This window comes from Anoplopoma fimbria, chromosome 17 (assembly GCF_027596085.1).
Source record: "Anoplopoma fimbria isolate UVic2021 breed Golden Eagle Sablefish chromosome 17, Afim_UVic_2022, whole genome shotgun sequence".
Lineage (NCBI taxonomy): Eukaryota > Metazoa > Chordata > Actinopteri > Perciformes > Anoplopomatidae > Anoplopoma > Anoplopoma fimbria.
This window is the reverse complement of record NC_072465.1, coordinates 18,765,238-18,785,524: the sequence shown is the minus strand read 5'-3', so window position 1 is coordinate 18,785,524 and position 20,287 is coordinate 18,765,238. Positions and strand designations below refer to the sequence as shown.

Sequence of the window (20,287 nt, the reverse complement as noted above, 5' to 3'; positions counted from 1 at the left end):
AAACTTTTGGAGCCCAAAAAAAGAATTGAGAAAAAAAATGACAGCAATATACTACACACCAAGCACATCTGTGAAAAGTATAATTTGTCTTGACTGTGAGATTCATGTAAAAAAAAATAATTGCAGCAGTTAAATCCAAAAAGCCTCTGAGGCCATTATCATTCTTCTGTCCTGCTTTAGTCGCTAGTCTTATGGGCCAAAAGCTAACATCTATTGGAATGAATTAATATTGAATTTAGAGTCATGACGGTCAGTGATATGTCTAGAGCTCATTATGGGATTGTCAAGAGTAGGAAAAATATTATCTTCTTAGTAATTTATGTGAACCATCTTTCCAGCCAAATTAATATTGATAGGGTCACTGAATCCTGAACAAAAAGCACACTCACTCGGTGAAAGTGCCTTAATTCAAGGATATTGAAGCCCCATTAGGAATAAAACAACATTAACTCTATATTCATGTTCATGTTGAATTAATTCCTGACCCTAGAGAAGTACTTCAGTCAATATATGCCTTTTGGTAGCCTCCAGGTATTTATTCCTGTGTTTTATAATCAGTGTGGCTGTATTACATTCTCTTTATCCAGTTAAAGTTTAAGAGCGGGTTCCCTGTTTTTTTGTTTTTTTTGAAGTACCATGTTTAAGGGGAACTGAAAAGGCTGACTAAGGCTGCATTAACGTATTTTTTATGTTCCGCTTGGGGGCAGCATAATGAGTGGTAAACACAACGCAAATCAAGTTATTAAGATGATTTGGGGAAATGGGCACTTATTTGGAGAAGTGTTTCTGGCCATTCTACTAATTCACTGTAAGTCCAATATTCACCCTCCTATGAAATATATGGCTCTTTAGCAACTACGTTCAGCAGCTATAGTGGCTAGCTATATTGTGTATCTGCCATTTGGTGCTGGCATAAAGCGGAGGTTAAAACAAGGTTAATAAGGGACGTGAGAATTAACCGAAAAACTGTACAGTTTCAGGCCTATAAACCAATAGAATCACCTGTAAAGAGCAAAATCCTCTGCAGAGCTGAGGGGAACTGCAGAGTTGGGTGACGATCATCAATGAGCAACACTTGTCACATGACACAGTATTTTTCCATTGTTAATGTAAAAATGATCTGTAGTGCAGTTTAAAACATGCAACAATCTTTTTTTGTATGGGGTGGAAACAACTTGTGGACATATTAACATATCATCACCTTTTATTCTGATATCATTTGAGGTGGTTATCAAACAGTTGCTTATTTACACATACATCAGATACAGAGTAACATTAGCATTCATTTGGGGTCACGTTCAGTATTCACTCTCCTTTTTAGCTCCGTTTTCACCCTTTACCTACTCAGGGCTGAGAAAAACATCTGGCCCTTTAGCTACTAAATGCTCCACTATGTTCACCAGCTAGATGCTAACTTAGTCTGGCTGTTTGCTGATGAGCAGGTGGTCTGCAGTTTATTTCTAGGGAAAACAGCGCTGTGAGGGTTGTGAGTGTGAACCAAAATAGCTGTTCTAACCAATGAGCTGAAAGTTGCTATAAAGACAAGGGGAACTGCAGATGTGTGTGATGACTGGCTGTAGGTTTATCACTACGAGCAATCCCTTTCACATCGTTTTCACATTGTTGATTATTGACGCTTTAAGGAAAACCACACAATATAGTCAACAGTATGTGGAAAAAAAAGAACTAAAAATCTCATTTTAGGCAGCTTTCATGTTAAGGGCATGAGGCAGGCGAAGTAGTAAAATAACACAATTTTACTTATATTTCCTTTATAGTCTTTAAAGCAGAGTCCACCATTAGTGAAGATCCAGCAAACTGGTTGCAAGCAAGTAGACCTGAACAAAGGCTTGTAAATATATAGAGCTAACACCTCATTGTTTTCTCACAGAGTTTGTGTGGGCCAGTGTGAAAATGAAAACTGAAGCGACTGGAGTGAAAGAGAAGGTTGTCTTTGTAACTTATTTTTTGGAACCAGAACAATTAATTAATCAATATTTGTGGTGGTTGCACATTGATTTTCTCATTTGAAATAATTTGGCCAGTGTTTCTATACCCAGGGTAAGACTTAGAGTGGCACATGATTTGCAGCTCACAGCACCTCTCCTTGAGTTTGAGTGGCTGCCTCAGGAACAGTTTATTTCAATGTCAGCAGCTTTATTTGGTAGTGCTTTTCAAAGACCCAGACTGCAGTTTACTGCTGCTGGTAAAACATAAACATCACTTCAGAATTCAAGCAGGAATATTATAATAAAACTACATGAAGAAGAATATAGATTATAGTGAACAGTGCAATAGCTCTGAGGCAATTTAAAGCTTGCCTGATGGTAATTCACCAGCTTGCATATCCACTCATGTACACACAGATACAAACATTCACACACACATGCACTAAACAGGGAAATCTTTTCAGCCTTTGCACGCCTGTTGCCATGGAGATTCACATTGCTGCCCATGCCTAGTGATGGAACATCAAAAGAAAATGCTCCATTAACCACACAAACATACACACACACACACACACACACACACACACACACACACACACACACACACACACACACACACACACACACACACACACACACACACACACACACACACACACACACACACACACACACACACACACACACACACACACTACTGTAGATGCACAGCTGCTCAAGGCCCCCACAAGAAGAGACAAACCGAAGCAGCCACTTTAATCTTACTCCACTGAAGGGATACAGTGTCACAAGCGGGGAGTAAACCAGTGATATTCATTATATGGGAGTCAGAAGCAGAGCTTAAATGCACATCTGAGGAAAATTAGGCACTGGTTAGTACCTTGTGTACGTTATATTAATATTAATAATAAACCTGAATGTCCTGCAAATTTTAATTTTAAATATCTTCAGTTAATTTGAAATGGCACACCTGCTTAAAATGTTGTGTAGGTTATATATCAAATATTATTAGATAAACAGTGTATGTTTTAGTGAAAGAGTTAAAGGGATAATCTGGGTACTTATCTATAGTCGGTGTATTTCTCACAGTTGATGGCGGTCGGCTCGTCCCCAGTTTGGAGAAACACAATAGTACATGCACAGGAGCAAAGCATTATACTGCTATGGACATGTGCAGCTGCAAATTGTATTTGAGCTTCCTATCAGTTTAAGTGTACACTATATTCAGAATACTTCCGCTGTTTACCTTGCCATTAGTAAGCTCTTTCTGACGGGGAACTGAAGCTGTTATCTATGCGATCTTCAAAGCAGCACTAGCCGACTCCATTAACAAAAACTGTGATATTTTGTCACTTTGGTGTTTTTAAAGGGTTAGTTTGCATTCATCAAAGTCACACAATAACCGGGACATCATGTAGATTTGATTTTAACGATATCTTAAGCTCACCACTCACAACATTTATTGTTACATTTGCGGCAGCCGCATGATTGGTGCTATTTCTGTAGTATTTAACACGTTTGCTTTCCAAATTGTTCAAAATCAACCCGGTTCATGTTGATTATTTATGAATGAACGATGAGACAGATTAATGTTGTCTTTGCCTGCTTTTAGTGTAGTGCTTGGTTGGCCACATATTTTTGATCATTTTTTAAACAACCCCCTTTGTAACATGCTGTTGTATTTAAGCTCGGCCTCATCTGCTGATGCACTTCTAACCTAAAAGCTTTCATGTTGCTGATGCAGTCCCTGGCTGCTGCTATTACTGCTGTTCATTTGCCCCACCTTCACCCCAGCATCCACCTGTATCTCTGTTCCTGGGGGGAGTTATTATCACCAATCCCAAATCCCTTCTGTGCTGAGCTTTGTGTATCATTGTGGTGAGCGACGAGGAATGAGCCTTAACACCAAATATCACCTGTAGGTATTCTGAATTCACACAATATTTCACTACATGTTAGCTGGGTGACTGCAAGGTTTATAAAGAATGTAGGTATTACTAAATCTTTTTCATTCTTGTGGTATGAACTGCTCGTCATTGCTGAATTTTCATTATTGTAGTTCTTCTATTGTTGTGCTTTCCAAGCAAACTTCTGCTCTACTTGTTGCCATGGCAGTTGTGAATCTAGAATTCTGGGATGTGCATCAAAAAATACAGTACAGCGAGGCCTATCGCAAAAATATCAGCCTCAGTCTCTTTAGCGCTGCAAGTCACTTTGCAGAGTGCATTCCGCTGTGTGCCTGGTTTAATGTTGTTTTGGGGGATTTGCTGGAAATATCTCAGGCGTGTGTGGGTGTTTTAATCTTGTAGCTACATCCATCCATCTATCTGCACACACAGCGCTGTTTATGTTCATTCAGAGAGCTATCTTTTTTAATAACTCGGCTGAATCTACATTATTCCCTAAAGCAACTTAAAAGTCCCGGATAGACATTTTCTTTTTTCTCGTATTCAAGTGAGTCATAGCATCAACACTCATTTCTGATGCAAGAGGCCCAGTGGGGTGAAGTCTGTGGGGGTCTAGGATTGTAGACCCTGTGTTAAGACATGACTAGACTGTAATTTTATATTATTATATAACCCTGTTGTTTCGTGGGTTGAACCCCCTTTGGTGCACCAGAGATTACTCCCTGCAAGGAAAACTTTAATTTATTCACTTCTACGCTTCAGTATAAAGTGTCCCACTATATCTAGTCATTAAAAAGTTATTCATTAATTGACTCAAATGTGAATTGAGTTGAAATTGAATCGAATAATTCATCAATATAGTCAAATTTGCAATTATATGCACGCCCTGCTGAGGTTGTAGCATGTATTACACCATGTCATGAGCACCTACCGTCAATGCCAGATGTGCGCAGAGCTGTTCAGATTTTTCATGGATTATCTAAATTGAGCCAGTGAAGCCACAGAATGTTTGACCCTGGCATACTCACCCAGACACACTGGGATATCTGCAGATAATCCTCCCAAAGCAGCATTTAATCAGGCATGTGACACAAACAGACAGACACACACACACCAACAGTTAAAGTCATGAAACGTGTAAATATCCTACCTAACACATAGTTTAATGCTGATAAAGGAGGTTCATATTAATATTTGTATTAATGAATGAATACTGTAATGATTTATTTAATTCCTTTGTTACTCCGCCTTTCACTCAGTTGCAAAATGTAGGCGTCTTCTGTGTGTTGGTCTATGCATGCATACTGTCCTTCACAGTGATGACACTTGACAGAGAGAGAAGGCTGATCGTGTTTGTACGTCAGCATTTGTGTTTTTGTGTGCATACCAGTTTGTGTGTGGATTTCTATGCGTATGTGGATGTGAGGCGCTGCTATTATTATGTTTGAGCATGTGTGTTGACAAATGAGTGATGCTCCTGGCATTGTGGATCTGCTGTTGGTGTATTCTCACTGTGTTTGCTCCAAGGCAGCAGCACGAGGCAGATCATATCATACAGTATAGCTATACTATATTTAATCATTAGTGGTATGTGGGGAGCAGGTTTTCTACTGGCCTTCAAGAGGCAACTCATCTGGTTGCAGAGTTGCAAAAGTAAGTCAGATTGTATAGAAATCTAATAGAAAATGACCTGACTTCTCACTATTACTTAAGTAAACATCGTGAACATGAGTTTATGGTGTCAATCACTACTTTCACGTCTTTTTCAATACAGCATGACGTTCATTTTTAAACGATGGTCCCATTTAGTGGCTATTTCTTTTGATTGACAGGACACTACTAGAGCTGTATGCGGCGTCTTTATGTCACTTCTCCGCAGTATAAAAATATTGTCACTGGTTGCAAAAAAACGAGATGACCATAGCACATGGTAGCTCCATACAGGAGGATTTTTATCTTGACATGTGCACTGCTCAATCCACTCCTCCATAGAATTTAACGTTCCTGACCTCAAAGTCAAGATGAAATGAAAAATGCCTTTTTTAACCACTTTAGATCACATCCCTATATTGTGCATCTATTTAACAATATAAGCAAAAAGAATACAAGAAAATGATATCCATCCATCAATCAATCTGCAACTTTTTGCGACAAGGAAGGTTTGTGTGGAGCCACAGTGGCTTTGTATCGCACTACATTCTAAGGCTGCCCACTTTTTAGTGGTCCAATCAAATGCAAAGGATTTGATTTAAATCCCTCTTGTAATTGTACAACGCTCAAATATTACATTTCACTGGGGAATACTTACAGCTTAGAAGCTAAAGACACTAACTTCTGTATCATTTGGTCATTGAATGTTATATTTTTGTTGTGAATTTTAGATCGCTGTAGTATGTAGTTACTATATCACAGCAGTTTTAGTTTACAGTACACACTAAAGCCAAAAGAGGGGAGTAAACATGAGGATGGTTGAGAGGCCATAATATTTATCATCCTTTATTCAACTGAGATGATGGGCTGATCATTTATGCTATAAATTCTGCGGTGTGTCTTTCTCACTGTTTGTAAAAAAAGCGAAAAAAACGAGGTACCTATTGCGAATGTTACATTTTTGACTCCTGGATAAATTCATGCACATACATATTATATAATTGCTGTTTAGAAATGTGTTGTGCATGTGTGTCATGAAACATGTAGGCCAGGATGAGCTTAGGATGTCGCTACATTTTATTACACTGCAGCTCTGTGTGACTCACTCGGCTCTCTTCTGGTTGACTTCACACGGCCCCCCCCCTCCCTCCCACCCCTCCTCCTCCTCCTCCTCCTCTTCAATGGACTTGACTCATCGTGACCACAAATGTCCATGTACTACCATGTCTCTCTGAATGTTTTGTTTTTTTATGACAAGAGAATTGGGTTCACCTTTTTCCTGTCATCAGCACATTTAGTGTCAGGTCATATGAATTTGGACGAAGCCTGGAGGCGTTTGGTCTTCAATAGATTTAAAAGCAAGTTAAACCCTAAACATGAAGGGCGAATAGGAAGTGAGTGCTGGTGTCTGATGGGATCCAGTGCCATATTGTGCAGTAATCTACACACCTCTCAGTCCTCGCCTGTGTGAAATACCCCAAATTATGAGTCAGTCAAATATAGCTGAGGTTCAAAAGAGCACAGCTGAAAAAGCAGCCGTTCAATGGCATAAAGGTCAAAGAATATATTTCCATCAATTGAGATCGTATCATCACTAGAAAGCTGTTCGCTTCCACAAATCCCAATGCTTGATGCTGAATGAGCAGTCGAATCTGATGAATGGGTCGGAGAATATTTCTAAATTAGTGACACTTTCAACCTTTAAGGAATAATTACCCATCGAAGACAAGATGGAGGTTTATATTTTCCTTTACTGCAGTCTCTCTGTTCTTCTTGGTGTGGTTCAGACGTGTATGGGATTTTCTTCCCCGCTTTAATAATCTCCTTTCTCTCGCTTTTTGTCATCTTCTGAAATTCTTTCTTTTTTTTTTTCTTTGAATTAAAGCTTGGAGCAGCAAACAGTGCAGAAGCAGCCTGCCGTATCTGGTGCTGCTGGCATTTAGAGGAGAAGTGCTCTTCTAATGCCCTGAAATAGTGACTGCATAATGAGGTAAGGGACAGGGAGGAGGTTTTGGTTTAGGAGTAAGAAGAGAAAGAGACACAGAAATAAATAGTGTGACTACGTGTAGAAAATAATCTATATGTACTCTCTAGCTGAAAAGAGTGTATTTATGTCATTCATGTTTTTTTTTATGTTCTACAAGGAAGTCAAGGTTTTCCAAAACTGTGATTCGCTCACAGATGTATTCATGATAGAAAGCTGCCATGTTGGGGTCCTTTGATTGTTGCTGCTTTACATTCAGATGCTAAAGTGCCCTTAAGGGAAATCATTAGGGAAAATCTTACTGCAACAGGCTCTCCTCAAGCTTGGCTACCCTTGGTCGACGTCACCATTACCTCCATGTGCTGCTTTTCTTAGGCTGCAGAACAGCACACATTATTGAGTAGCAACACGTTTCACTGGAGGGAATCATTTGAGGGATTAAATCAGTCGATAGAAACCGTCCTTGTCCTCTCCTCTCTCTGTTTTCCTGCTGTCCTATACCGAGGCTTCTTCACTATGGTGGTTTCAATTACAAATCAAACCTGCCCTGTATTTTTTTGCCAAATGCTTTTTAATGGCAAAACATGGGCATAAACACATTCTCAGAGGGGGGTTTATTTTTCTCAGCTCTGAGAGAATTAATCCCCTAGAAAAATGCATCAGCACTGTCACATACCTGAGCCCACAATGGCATGAAAGGGGATGAAGGGAAAACAGGTTTGGAAGGAAGGTAGAAAAAGATGGATGGAAGAGGTTGCGGGAGAAGGAGGTGGGGCTTGCAGAGCGGATTGGATGGTGTTTCCATCTCTGAACCCCACCTTATGGGCGCTCGCAGGAAACCCCCTTCCAGTGGCTGCACACGGCACACAGCGCTACAAGGCTGCAGCACGACACGCACACGTAGCCTGTGATGTAGGAGGATGATGACAGGAGGGAGGAGGAGGCAAAAAGGGGGGGGAGGGGGAGGGGGAGTCAGCCAGTGAGCGTGCCCAGTGAGAGAGTGAGCGAGAGAGCGAGAGGAAAGGGCATAGTGAACGGGTGAGATAAGCAGGGAGAGCAGCATCTCTTGAGCGCATTCAGCTCACAGCAGCTCAGGAGGCAGGACGGCAGAGCAGAGGGGGAGAGCACCTGCACCTCACCGAAGGGGGCGACACCACACCTCTCTCTCTCTCTCTCTCTCTCTCTTGGACACACACTCTTGCACGTCACACACACATTTGTGAGGAGGCGTGAGGCTCAGAAGGAGGAACACCAAACCACATGCACGCTGTCTTGCTGGCTTAGCCGTGCTTTGGAGAGCTGTCTCTTGAAGACTGGACCAGAGCTGTTTTCCATCGCTTCATCCATCCTTTTCCTTCCTTCCTGCTTTCCATTCCTACAACTCAGAAGCAGCTCTCCGTCACCCAACCCCCTAGATCATTTGGACTGATTTGCTCTCTGTCATTCATCTAACCTCTGATCAGCGTGCTCTCTCTGTCAACCATCTCCGCCTGTCTCTGCTTCCACTCCATTCAGCCAAAAGACCAAGAGACACACTTAGAGAGCAACTATCCGACCGACTGAGAGACCGACCGCTCGACCGCAATCATGAACTTCCTCCGACGCCGTCTCTCCGACAGCAGCTTCATGTCCAACCTGCCCAACGGCTACATGTCAGACCTCCAGAGGTCGGACCCACCTGCTCCGCCACCCCCACCGCCACCTCCCCTTCCCAGCAAGGTGCACCCCCAGGCGTGGCGCCGGCCCCTGCCCTGTCCCCGACCAAAGCTCCAGCCCCGTCCCAGGCTCCCGCCAGCTCCCCCGCCGCTCAGGAGCGGCGTGCGAGCCAGACGCCTCAGCAGCCTCAACAGGCCCAGTCCTCCTCCTCCTCCTCTGGTGGTTCCTCTGGCTTCTTCAGCTCCTTCAGCTCCATCAGCTCCATCACCAATGTGGTCAAACAGACAGCCGCGACAGCCGCCGGGTTTGTGGAGCAGTCGGCTCCCTCTCCCTCGCTCTCCAAGAAGTTCAAGATCCTGTTGGTCATCGATGAGCCCCAGCACGAATGGTAAGTGTAAGGATGCACGTGACTTCAGTGGTGGGTTGAGTGTTGGCCAATTGACTGATGGGAATTTGGGCGGTTGTGTTGGTGATCCCGATTTTCTGGGCCGCTTTTCAAATTTGGTGTGTAAAAAATATTTGGGTTATAGTCAGCCAGAAGGAATATGCTTTACTGTTAATTAGAAAAAGCTAACTTACATTTGGGTGAATTTGCCCAACGCTGACTGACACGAGTGATTGCGATTGATTTTAATCTTCCATGAATCCTGAATGAATTCTTACAACCCTTTTTGTTTGTTTGTTTGTTTTATGTCTTTGTTTTCTCTCCTCTCGCTAAAACTGCTTCCAAAATAGAAACAGCTCTATTAATCAAAACATACAGGAGAGCTATTCTCTGGGGTTTGGATTCACACATCGCATTAGTCAGCGCTGTCACTTCTGTTTTTGTGTGTTTATGTTAAAACTTGATGACGACATGTGCGTGCATGCATATTCTAAGGTCTCTGAGTGATTGTTAGAGAGCTATGAGCAAGTGTGTTTTTTCATCCTTTGACAGCGCAAGTTGGCTAACAGGATATTATACTCACGCTATTAACTCATATATCATGAACAGGCATATAAGAGCATGTAGCTCTGAATAAAACATCACCAACACAAGTGAAACATGAGCCCTTGGCTGGGAAATATCTTTGGCATCCCACTCGCTTTTCTTCAAATCACATTTTCAGACTATAAAGGTTTACTGTGTGGATGTTGATGGTTGATTTTACAGCCGTTCATTGCTCTCATTATCACGGTGTAGTTTCATTTTCTCAGCCCTGTACGGGATGGCCATGTGATGTAGTAGCTGCACTTTTGACCTTTTGCAATTCATTGGACGTTCTGCCATGTTGTCATGAGGCAATTAAGTTTACTATCTCATAAAACTGAGTGTGTTTATTGTGGCTAACAAAAAACATGTAATATGGTCAAACACATAGCAAAATAAGGGAGTACGTTTACATTGAGTTAAGATTGTAGCTGTTTCGACAGTCATTAATCAAGTGGCTTTTAGGATTTTAAGCCAACAGCAAATAAAGGTGCTTAAGAGTTGGACATCAATGAGTTCAATGACGATGATAAAGACTGTGTGATATGGTCCAAAGCTCCGGAACAAGCATGAAAGAAGGCCTTGAGTTGAGATTGGTTTGTTAACTTTGCATGTGTTTGGGGATGTTGGCAATATAATCATTTTGGAAGCTGACTCAATGCTGTTTGGGAATTCATCTTGGTAGTTGCAGATAGACTTGAAAGTTCTAGCTCAGTAAATCTTTGACTTTTAAATATGTTTATGTTTAGGTGCCCAGAAAACAACCCTCTTTGGGTTCTTGCCATTGCAGGTGTCTGATACTGAGATTTAAGGGTCTAATGTTGGCACAAATCCCATTCTCTTGAAATGAAACAGTGTTGAAACGCTATAATACTGTACTAGTTATCTATAATCCTTCTGAATTAATGGCATATGCTTAGAAAATAAAATATGGTGCTATTTATCATTGACTAAGTAATGTCTGAGTCTGACTTAATGGTTTTCACTGTTTAGTGCAGTTGATAATACTTCCATGACAATCGGAAGAGGATTATCTATATAAGGGTGCATTATGCATGTGTGTGGATGGATGCATGAGTGCTGCGGTTTCACCACAATGAACTTTCTGAATGTGACAGGCATCTCTACATTATGGTAATCCTGTGTCTCTTGCTGTGAGTGTTTTGGTGCCTTATGTTTGGATGACTGCAACTATCATGATGTGGCGATGCCTGATTTGGACACTGAAGCTTGCATTCAGAAATAAGACGCTTGAATGCATGGTTTTACTTGATATGTAATGACTGCACATCAGAATTGTATATCTGGATATAATAATGTGTTTTCATTTGAAGTGGAAACTGTCAAATCTGAGTGGAAACGAATTAAGAGATTTTTTTGTTTACTACCTAGATAGATCAAGTGCCACCTCCTGTACATAGCCAGACAAAACATTTGAGGGTTTATTCCTCTATAGTTGGCAGCATTTTAAGCCAAATTGTTGTCCCTTTATAATCAATATAGCCATAGTCATGTCTGAAACCCCTCGTGACCTACGACAGTCGTTTTAAGTGACTTGTAACCTCTATTAACAAAGTGGTTTGACTTGCATGATGAACTGCGGTTTTACAAAGGGGAGCTCTAATTACTCCACGTTTGCGAGACATGTACAGTGTGCATAGGAATAGGTTTCTAGGGAGTTTGCAGTGACGGCTCATTCATGTTACAATACGAATGTGTGCTAAGTGAATGTTTTGAAATATATTGTGTAGATGTAGCTGATATAGAAATACATTTTTAAGGTTCTTGCTAAATGTCTGCCACTTCTCTGTCCTGGGCCTCTGGGCCATAAAAATATTCTGTTAAATGTTAGCGTTTTTCACTCAGTAAAGAGCAAAGTCTGTGACTCTCAGTTTTATAACTTGGAGAACAGAAATTCACCCTTTTTTAAGGATTCTGTATGTGATTCTCATCAAGGCTTTTCTCTGATCAAGCACAAATGAGACAACTTGACTGTTTAACATTGCTGGTGTCTGCACACAAACATATTTATAAAGTCAGCCTGAAGCCAGACTCTAACTTCATGTCATTTTGAATGAAATCACAAAGCTCATGTGCAAAACGAGGCGCATGTTTGATTTCTGATATTTAATATGCCATCAGTTGGAGGGAACAATTATAATTACTTCTAACGTTACATAACATTAAACACTTCTATAAGTTTCTTGCAGGATGAAGAAACTTTAACAGCCCCTGGAGAAATGTATGTGTATTTGTTTTAGTTTTACATACCTAACACAAATATACCTTTCATTCTGAGCAACACATTTGGTATATACAAATTTTCGATGAAGCAATCCCAATTTAGCGTTATACCACTGAGTACCACATGTAATCTAACAATCTAGTACAAACAGGGCCATTTTACAACCACACATATAGGTGAAATCCAGAACTGGTTCCAAATTGTCTGATCCATATATATTGTATGCCTCCTTTAATTGATGCCGTCATGTTTTTCTGACAGTTGCATATTGCGTTTACCTCTGCATCTTGTCTGCACTGCTGGATACTTGGAACAAGAAGGAGCAGTGTTTCCCATAATTTCAGAGAGGAAGCCCCACCACAGTTTCATAATGAACCGAAAATATTTTTTGCACTTCTCAACGCTGTCTGCCCAGGGGTTTCAACTCATTAGATCAGTGATGACATTGGGCAGGATACCGAACACCAATTGTCTCCTGCTGGCTGTGCCATCAGTGTATGAATGTGATGGAGTAGTCAGAAAACTACAAAGGCACTGTATTAAAGCTTGTCCATTTACAATGAAGATTTGCACCAATAAGCACAATCAATAATGGCGTTGGTATTAATAGAACCATACCAATTCCCATCCCTACACACACAAATGAATCAGAAGCTAAGATGAATAGTCTTAAAGAGAAATACGTGCAATCAGAATGGCTCATTTCCACCTCTGTCCATTACAATCAAATGGATGATAGTAATAAGAAGCGATGAAGCTTTTACTTTCTCTCGCTCAGTGTTTCTTTTTTTAGTCTTCCTGTGTGCCCTAATTTTGCCTTTTTTTTCCCAAACTGAAGCTTTTTTTATTTCTTGATTTAAACATCCCTTTCTGATCCATCTAAACTTTGCATCTTGAAATAGACAGGGAAACAGAAAATGCAGTTAATAACGTGCAATAACTCTAAATAACGCTGGCATCCCCTACAAAGTACCAGCAGGCAGTTACATAAGCGACCACAGGTAACAAGACTCTCTCTGCATCTGACTCCTCATTCTCTGAGCCCTCAAAAATCGACTGGGCTGCTATGATGGCTTACTCTGACTGTGCCACAAAAAGACTCCACAATGGGAGTCCAGCAATAAAGCCGCGTGATGAAAGAGTGCATGTATCTTTGCAGGCGATTCAGGATGTGTGTGTGTGTGTGTGTGTGTGTGTGTGTGTGTGTGTGTGTGTGTGTGTGTGTGTGTGTGTGTGTGTGTGTGTGTGTGTGTGTGTGTGTGTGTGTGTGTATGTTTGAGTAGCGTCATGCAGACCTTATGTAACAGACCCGAAACCCATTGAGATGGGTGAGGAAGAGACGGTCTCCTCCAGGGCCTTTCAAGGTGATATCAGCACAGGGGGGAGGATTAAGGAAGATGGAGAGAGAGGATCTGGGAATCTCCCCCTCTTTCGGATGTTTATGTGACCCTGTTTCCTGTTTGTTTCGCCCTCTGTCTGTCTGTCTGTCTGTCTGTGTGTGTTTTGGTCCGCCTCTTTCTTCCTTGCTTCCCCCTCTCTCTCTGCCTTTTATCATGACAGTCTCTCTGTGTGTGTGGCTCCAGAGGAAGTGCTCCGGGTTCCTGATGTGATGAAGTAATGAGAAAAGACGTGGTGATTCAGCAGTTTCTGCCCAAAGGCCACATCTGCTCTCTTTCCTTTTGCTCTTTATATCTGTCTGAATCTCTTCCGCTGTCTATTTTTGCTCTCCCTTTCTTTATCTCTCTCTCTGTTTATCTATTGAATATGCACTCTGTCGTCTGTGCCTGAGTACTAGTGAGCATATTTGCCACCTATATTGCATAAGTAGTCATCAGAGGAGATTATTTCGGGCCGTTGACTTTAAAATGACTCATGGCGGAGGGTTTTGTTGGATTGACTGCAGGTTGACGCACAGACGAGCAGGCATTGATGTTGAATGTCACCCGCCCTGCAGTTAAAGCTCAAGCTTTAACTGGTTGGTATTTGGCATATCGATTAGCCTACAAGTAAAAACATTTGAAACTGCTTCACAGGTGGCGGGGGTAAAGTTATTTTAATAACTCAATTTTTAGTTGTATTTCCACAAACTGACGCTTGTGTGCTTGTATTCATGCATGCGCATCCTTTTAATTTTCTCCATCAGAGACAGAGACAGGAGTACACAGTGAGAGCAGGTGGGGAGGTGGAGCCGCGTATATCTCCATCAACATCTCACACACACACACACACACACACACACACACACACACACACACACACACACACACACACACACACACACACACACACACACACACACACACACACACACACACACACACGCACACACACACACACACTGATGAAATTACAAGTACCTGCATGCTCTGTTTCTGTTTCCAGTCATATAATTATACATAATAGGAAAACAAAAATTTCAGACAGAATTCAGCATTTTTCGTTGCCATGCTGATCCTCGTTTCTGCTTACCTAGATTACTAAGAACTATACTTCTGGAACAAAGTAGTTCATTGTTAAAGGTAACATGTTAAAGATATGCACTCTATATACAACTTACCCAAATGAAATGTAATACATACACTATAAACAGTAAATGGGTCATGTCCTTTTCAAGCGTGCTTGTACTTTCTGCTGGATGTAGTTTTGACATCATGTCAGTTATTAGGAATAATCTGTTGCATCATGGTTCTCAGCTGCAGGTCCACATACACACACGCAGTGAACTGACCTTATTACGGCCGGTGGCAATGTCATGTTGACTTTATGGGGTCCTCTTGGAGTCGACCTTGGATGTCTTGTACCTCTCAGCTGTTACTAGACCAGTGGCATTTCCAGCCGAAGAAATGATACAGAAACAACTCCAAGGTAAAATTTGTAACCTTGTAATTTCCAAAAAAGGATTTAATGGTTTTAAAAGTTCAAAACTTGTCTGGTAAAGCAACTGTCCCTGCAAGAAAAAACGATAGCATTTGTTCAAATGGCTTATCTGTTTACCTCCATCTGACCTGACAAATAGTAAATGTAACGTGTTTCTACCCATAATCGCTTATTTCCAGTTAACCACTGGAATAGACATTTTCAGTTTGCATGGGACTATTCATGTACTAAACGATTCATTGATGAATTGAAAAAAACAATGTACAGATTAATTGACAATGCAGCCAAAATCATGGCCATAATCCATCCCAAACCTTAACTAACAATTCTTTGTAACCAAAACCTGAATCTTATCCAAACCTTGACCAAGTAGTTTTTGTACTGAAAAAATAAGTTATCCAGTTTCTAGTGGGGTCAGATCAGAAAACTCTCATTTAAGCTGTTTTGTTTTTGAACCTATGATTGTTGGGGGTTTGTGTAAGTAAAGAAAAAAAGCTTTTAGGTGTCAAATTTGAAACACAAACACTGGCATCATAATTAAGATCCATTAACCAAGTCAATTTTCTCTAGAAAATCTAATCTAATGAATGAAATCCAAATTATGGATAATATATTAAAAATAATAATTTAATTGTTATTTTCTTGAGAGTCTTTTAACACTAAAACAAGTATGCGCTGGTTTTATTGTGCAGCTGTCAGAATTAGCATTTTAATTAATAGCCTATGTTTATGTATTCAATACCTTCTCTGTGAGGAGCACGTAGATAAACAGAAGGCTTATGTTTGCTCCCAGGAGACCAGGCTGGAGGGAATACAGATTTGTGGCACTGGCGATGTCAAAACCGACTGACTAATAACCAGCGTTAGACTTTATCCCTAAGGCCTGTTAAGACTAAAGATCACCCATTACATTTGTGTCAAGAAGCAGTTAGCCTTTTCAGCTAATTTAAATGTGACAGGAAATAAAATACCCCACTCTGTGCACTATGTTTCCTTTTACCTTTTCATGACCATGCTGTTTTTTTCCCCCCCGCTCTCCACTGTGGAAGACATTTTGTAAAGATAGTTTGATAAGCACAGCACTTAGCACTCTCTATACATTTAGACCTGATTAGGCTGTTACACTAAAACAGCCAAATGGCTTGAGAGGCTTTATTCCAAAAAATACAATCTGACCAAGAAGCCACAGGCAGCAGTATAGTCTGAATGAATGGTTAAGTGAATGATGCCAAAACAAAGCTAACAAGGAGCAGAGGAGGTTTGACATCCTTTTAAATGAATGTAGACCTATGAATAAAACTGCAGTTTGACTCCATATAACACAGTTTTAATCAAAATACATAAAGGTGGGATTATCAAGCAGGTTTATAGGACTATTGAAGACAGCGTAACTGGTGAAAACAGTGTGGCCGCCACTCTCTTTGCAGCTGAAAGGACTGGAGTGGATTGAAGGAATGGACTCCAGAAGTGAAACATCTGTTATGAATTTAGGCTAAGCTGATATACTTATAATACGTTATAATGCTAAATGCATCATTTTGTTGTTTGTTTGCCAGCATTGTTTTGTTTCTTCTTGTTGAAATAGTGAATACCTCGCTTAGATTTAGACTTTTTCCATCTATGTTTTGTAGGTATATTAATATATGTCTAAAAAGAAGGCTTATATTTGATGCGTAAAAATAGATTGTCCATTAGAAAAAACAAGTAGGGGGGCAAAAATGAGTTGGATGAATGACAGAATGAGCAGCAATATCCACAAGCTAGGCAGACTGTAGTATACTTACTTACTTACTTACTTACTTACTTACTTACTTACTTACTTACTTACTTACTTACTTACTTACTTACTTACTTACTTACTTACTTACTTACTTACTTACTTACTTACTTACCAAACTACTATGTAAAACAGCGGTCAGGCCAAATATTTTACTCGAGGATATCATAAAAAGAACAAAACTTTTGCACTCCAGTAGGACGACAGGTGCGTAGGAGAATACCTTAAGTAGACAATATAGAACAAAAACTCCCGCACACTGGCTTCTTCACTTGCGTATAAATGTATTTTTAGTCACGACGTTTCGGTGCGTAGACCTTCATCAGGTTATTTTACATGGAAGTGAGGATGCATGCATTTAAATAGCATTTGGGGTTCGTAAATGGGTTGGTAGACCAATCCGATTGCCCCAATCACATGACATCCACAAATCAGAACCATCGACAAATAAACAATCAATTTACATTATATGTGGTACTAAAAGCCTACAAACATGAAAACATAATATATATGAGGTATGTCTTCAATCCAAAACCACATAAAGATAAATATAGAAATTGTAGAAAGGCTATAATGCCAAGATCAATACTTTCCTATTTCTTTTGTAGGACAGGATTTTTAGGAGTTTGCATAGGTTATCTTCTAAAGTCTGTCCCTAGAAAAGAAAAGAAAGGACAAAATATGTCACATTATAAAGAACGAGTGTTATACGTTTGAAATAAGTACAAATAAAATGAAATGAAATCAAATAGAGCATCGGAAAAATCTGAAAAATTATTTCAAAACATTATGTTTAATAATAATTCATCATTCAAACCTTTGGGAGACAAGGTTTGTAGGGTGAATATCCAGAACGCCTCACGTTGTTTTAAAAACAAGTCAAAGTCGCCACCTCTAGGTGGTAGTCTGACTTTTTCAATGCCACAAAACCTTAAAGTGGATATGTTGTGTCTTTCATCATTAAAGTGTACCGCTACAGGATAGTCTCTGTCATTTCTGCGTATAGAACTTTTGTGTTCACTAATACGCAGCTTGAGCTTTCTGGTAGTTTTGCCTACATACACAAGTCCACATGGACAATATAGCATGTACACAACATGTGTGGAGGCACAAGTGATAACACTCTTTATGTGAAACACTTTGTTGGTGTTAGGGTGATGAAAACTGTAGGTTTTGTATGTATTATTGCACTGTGCACAGCTACCACAACGGTGGTTGCCATTGGGTAGGGGGCTTAGCAGTCTCTGTTGTGTAAGTAGAGGGGGCTTGTAATGTACAGAATCTGCATGAACCAGTAGGTCCTTCAAGTTTTTTCCTCGTTTATACACAAAAAGAGGCATATCATTAAAATGGGACTAGTTCAGGGTCTGATTTTAAAATATGCCAGTGATTTCTAAAAATTGATTTAATGGCATGTGAGTGGGGGGAATGGGAAGTAATACAAGTAACAGAAAATCTTTTCTCCTTTTTTTTTTAGATTTTTTCAGTAATTCCAAGCGGGGTTCGCTCAGTGCAGACTCATATGCCCTCTGAATCCATTCCACAGGGTACCCTCGCTGGACAAATCTGGCTTTCATTTCTTCAGCTTTGTCCATGAAGTCGTCAGTGGTGCTGCAAACTCTTCTAAGTCTAAAAAATAGGCTTTTTGGGAGACCCCTCTTGAGTGGGGTGGGATGAAAACTGTTTGCCAATAGAAGAGTGTTTTTGTCAGTTTCTTTCCGGTATAAAGAGGTTGATAGGGTGCCATTATTCTTTATTACCCACATATCTAGAAAATGAACCTTTTCATCACTATATTCCATTGTGAATTGCAGATTACTGTTAAAACTATTCAAAAGTTTAAGGAACTCCTGCAGTTCACCAGTGTCACCTTGATATACACAGAACACATCATCAATATATCTGTACCATTTCAAAATTTTGGGCAAGTGTATATTCTTTTCAGGGTTCAAGACAAAATTTCTCTTGAAAAAACCCATAAATAAATTGGCGTAATTGGGTGCACAAATAGAGCCCATGCTGGTACCAGAGACTTGTAAATAAAAATCTCCATTAAAGTTAAAATAGTTCTTATGCATGACAAAAGAAGCTAAATCGGTGATCAATTGATTAGGTGGATTAGCTGTGTCACCCCGATTCTGGAGATAGAAGTTTAGAGCCTCCAAACCACCATCATGTGGTATATTAGTGTAAAGGCTGGCTACATCAAATGTCACTAGTAGAGCATCAACAGATAAATCAGCAAGACATGAAACATTATTTATAAAATCAGTAGAATCTCTGATGTATGCTGGTAAGGAATGGACATAAGGTTTAATAAAGAAGTCAACAAACTCTGACAGTGGAGACAATAATGAGTTAGTCTGAGCCACTATGGGACGGCCTGGAGGATCAATCAGTGATTTATGGATTTTAGGTAAGGTGTTTATTACAGGGCGGATAGGGTGCTGACAATAAAGAAAGCCATGTTCAGCTTTAGTGATCCAACCTTTTAGCAAAGCCTCTCTCAAATAGACACACACCTCCTGTTGAAAAGAGCTAGGGGGATCAGTGTTCAAATTTTTATAAACGTTTCCGTTCGACAATTGAGAGACAATTTCTAATTGGTATTTAACAACATCTTGTACACAAATTGCTCCGCCTTTATCCGCTGGTTTAATCACAATGTCTTTATCATCAATCGGTTCACTCAAAGCCATCCTTTCATTAGATATCAAATTATTCGAAACATGATAAGGTAGATTGTTCATCTTCATAATGTCCTGTTCAACTATTCTGCAGAAAGTGTTAATGGATGCATTAGTGGATTTTGGGCAAAAATAACTCTTTGGTCTGAACGGTGTTAAAGAAGTTCTGGCGACAGTATCAGTGTTTCTGGAGAAGAAATGTCTCAGTTTAATCTGTCTAAAGCACCTGAACATGTCCACTTTTAGACCAAAGGCATTTATCCCACAAGTGGGCACAAATGACAGGCCCTTGGACAGGAGTGACATTTGATCGTTAGATAATTCCTTAGAGGAAATATTAATTACCGTGTTTTGGTGAAATTGCGTCTCTCGGATATAATAACATACTCTTGGGCTGCAAATAGAGTATGTTGCAAATTAAGTACAAATCAAATTATGTACAAATCAATTTATCTCCAATGATAAGGGCATCAGATGAAAAAGGTCCCAGGAGACATGTCAGATATTTCAGTTATTTTTTTGTTTCTCTAATCTTGCGTTTTGACCTTCTGATTGTAGCACATACACATTGTTCAAACAGACCTT

The 20,287-nt window shown here is 40.1% G+C and overlaps 1 protein-coding gene across 1 annotated transcript in view; it reads left to right on the top strand.

Moving 5' to 3' along the window:
• Positions 1–9,077: 9,077 nt before the first annotated feature.
• The window catches only part of syn2b (synapsin IIb), a 74,797-nt gene continuing 63,587 nt past the window's right edge, over positions 9,078–20,287 (top strand). Inside the window, 2 exon segments of the mRNA XM_054617733.1 lie at positions 9,078–9,212; positions 9,215–9,534. Coding sequence (XP_054473708.1) covers positions 9,078–9,212; positions 9,215–9,534 — 455 coding nt within the window.